The sequence below is a fragment of the Hippocampus comes genome, unplaced genomic scaffold (assembly GCF_001891065.2).
Source record: "Hippocampus comes isolate QL1 unplaced genomic scaffold, H_comes_QL1_v1.1 scaffold315, whole genome shotgun sequence".
Classification (NCBI taxonomy): Eukaryota; Metazoa; Chordata; class Actinopteri; order Syngnathiformes; family Syngnathidae; genus Hippocampus; species Hippocampus comes.
In genome coordinates, this window is record NW_017805539.1 from 2,195,803 (window position 1) to 2,197,671 (window position 1,869).

At 38.2% G+C, this 1,869-nt stretch overlaps 1 protein-coding gene across 1 annotated transcript in view; it reads right to left on the reverse strand.

The window, feature by feature from the left end:
- Nucleotides 1–499: 499 nt before the first annotated feature.
- dpy19l1l (dpy-19-like 1, like (H. sapiens)) overlaps nt 500–1,869 on the reverse strand; it is a 10,974-nt gene continuing 9,604 nt past the window's right edge. The window contains exon 22 of the mRNA XM_019878712.1: nt 500–1,654. Within this exon, the coding sequence (XP_019734271.1) occupies nt 1,501–1,654 (154 nt within the window). The 3' untranslated portion in view covers nt 500–1,500. The remainder of the gene's footprint in view (nt 1,655–1,869) is intronic.

Sequence of the window (1,869 nt, forward strand, 5' to 3'; positions counted from 1 at the left end):
TTAGAATATTACAGTCGTTCAAGTTTGACATTTAAGGACCATTTTTTCCTCTTCTGGAGAGTAAATACGGTAATATCAGCCGAGTCCTCCATGAAACTTATTGACAACTATCAAACCAGAGGACCAGAGTTGGTGACCGACACTTGACTTTTGAAGTAATAAATAACCTAAAATTGTTTTTGCTAACAAAACTTACATAAACCTTAAATTATGAATACTATTGTAAAATAATGAACGCAATCTAGACAAAATAAATAAATTGTACCCTTTATTTCAATACAAAACAAATATAAAACACGAACAACACGGATAGCCAGCAAGAACCATAAAACACATTAGAAATTATTGAAAATATTCATAGAAAAATCTCTAATATATATATATATTTTTTTTTTGTTCAAGAGCTCCCTTTGGCACATCAGGGCTTCCCGTTTAGCTTGTTACTGAAACACTAAACCATGCTAAATTCATCTTGACGTCAACTGAGCTTCATATTTTCGTGACCTTTGCTTTTCCCATACACTGCTACTGTTAGGGTGTGATTATCCGCTACAGTTATTTTGGCAGTGTGAGAGGCTAAAAACAATACTTTTTACAACACAAAACTAAACTGAACAAGGTGCAGCTGTCCTAATAACTAGCCTAAAATGTCATGACAGGTATTACATGCCATATTCCTCCATAAAACATATGAACTTTCTTCCAAAAAAGCCTGCAAATAAGTTATATAAAAATAGTCAATTACGACAGCAACACTGTACAAAGCGTCGATGCCGGCGGTAGTATCCCCCTTCACACAGATTCCGAGGTAGTGTCTGAAGTGTAACCAAAATGAATTTGTTGATGACAATGATTCGTTCTACTGGATTGTGTGTGAAAAGACACTGGCAAATGAATACAACGGGAAAAGGTTTTACATAAAAGAAAGCGCCATTGGATTCCTGTGTGAAACTGCCTCCTGTAATACTTCTCCATTTGTCCAACTGTGGGACCCAACAATGTCCTGATTTGCTGGGTTCTGTGTGAAAGATACTGGTGAATGAATACTGTGTTGCTCCAATGCGCTAAATTCCTGGCAATGTCCCTCTTTCTACATTAAAAAAAAAACAATTGGAAAACGTTTGGGGAAATTTTGCCAGGTCTCTGTGTGAAAGAAGTCCTGATAAGAGGGAAGATTTTCCCATGACTAATAATCTGATTGGGGAAACCTGACCGAAAAGTGTACACAGTTGCAGCACTGTCCCACTTTGCTGGGGCCTGTGTGAAACACGGAGTAGAATAAATTCTGTCACAACACTTTCCGCAATATCCTACTTTCCAGGCCTGCATAAAAGTATCAGGTGGATAAACGACACATAATCTATCACATTTTTTACTGGGAATTTTGTACCCTCCCCCCCAAAAAAAGGCTACTACTACAAAAAAAAATAATAATAAAATAAAAAATAAGGCTTCCATTGGTAAACGGGGAAGTTCAAAAGCAAAAGACGTTGAGTGCCGTTATCTGGCATCTTTGGCCACTTTGAGGACTTTGTAGATGTGATTGGCGAAGACGGTGTTGAAGTGTGGTCGTGAGTTCCTGGACATGTGCGTGCACAGAGGAATTTTAAAAAAAAAACAATTGGAAAACGTTTGGGGAAATTTTGCCAGGTCTCTGTGTGAAAGAAGTCCTGATAAGAGGGAAGATTTTCCCATGACTAATAATCTGATTGGGGAAACCTGACCGAAAAGTGTACACAGTTGCAGCACTGTCCCACTTTGCTGGGGCCTGTGTGAAACACGGAGTAGAATAAATTCTGTCACAACACTTTCCGCAATATCCTACTTTCCAGGCCTGCATAAAAGTATCAGGTGGATAAACGTCACATA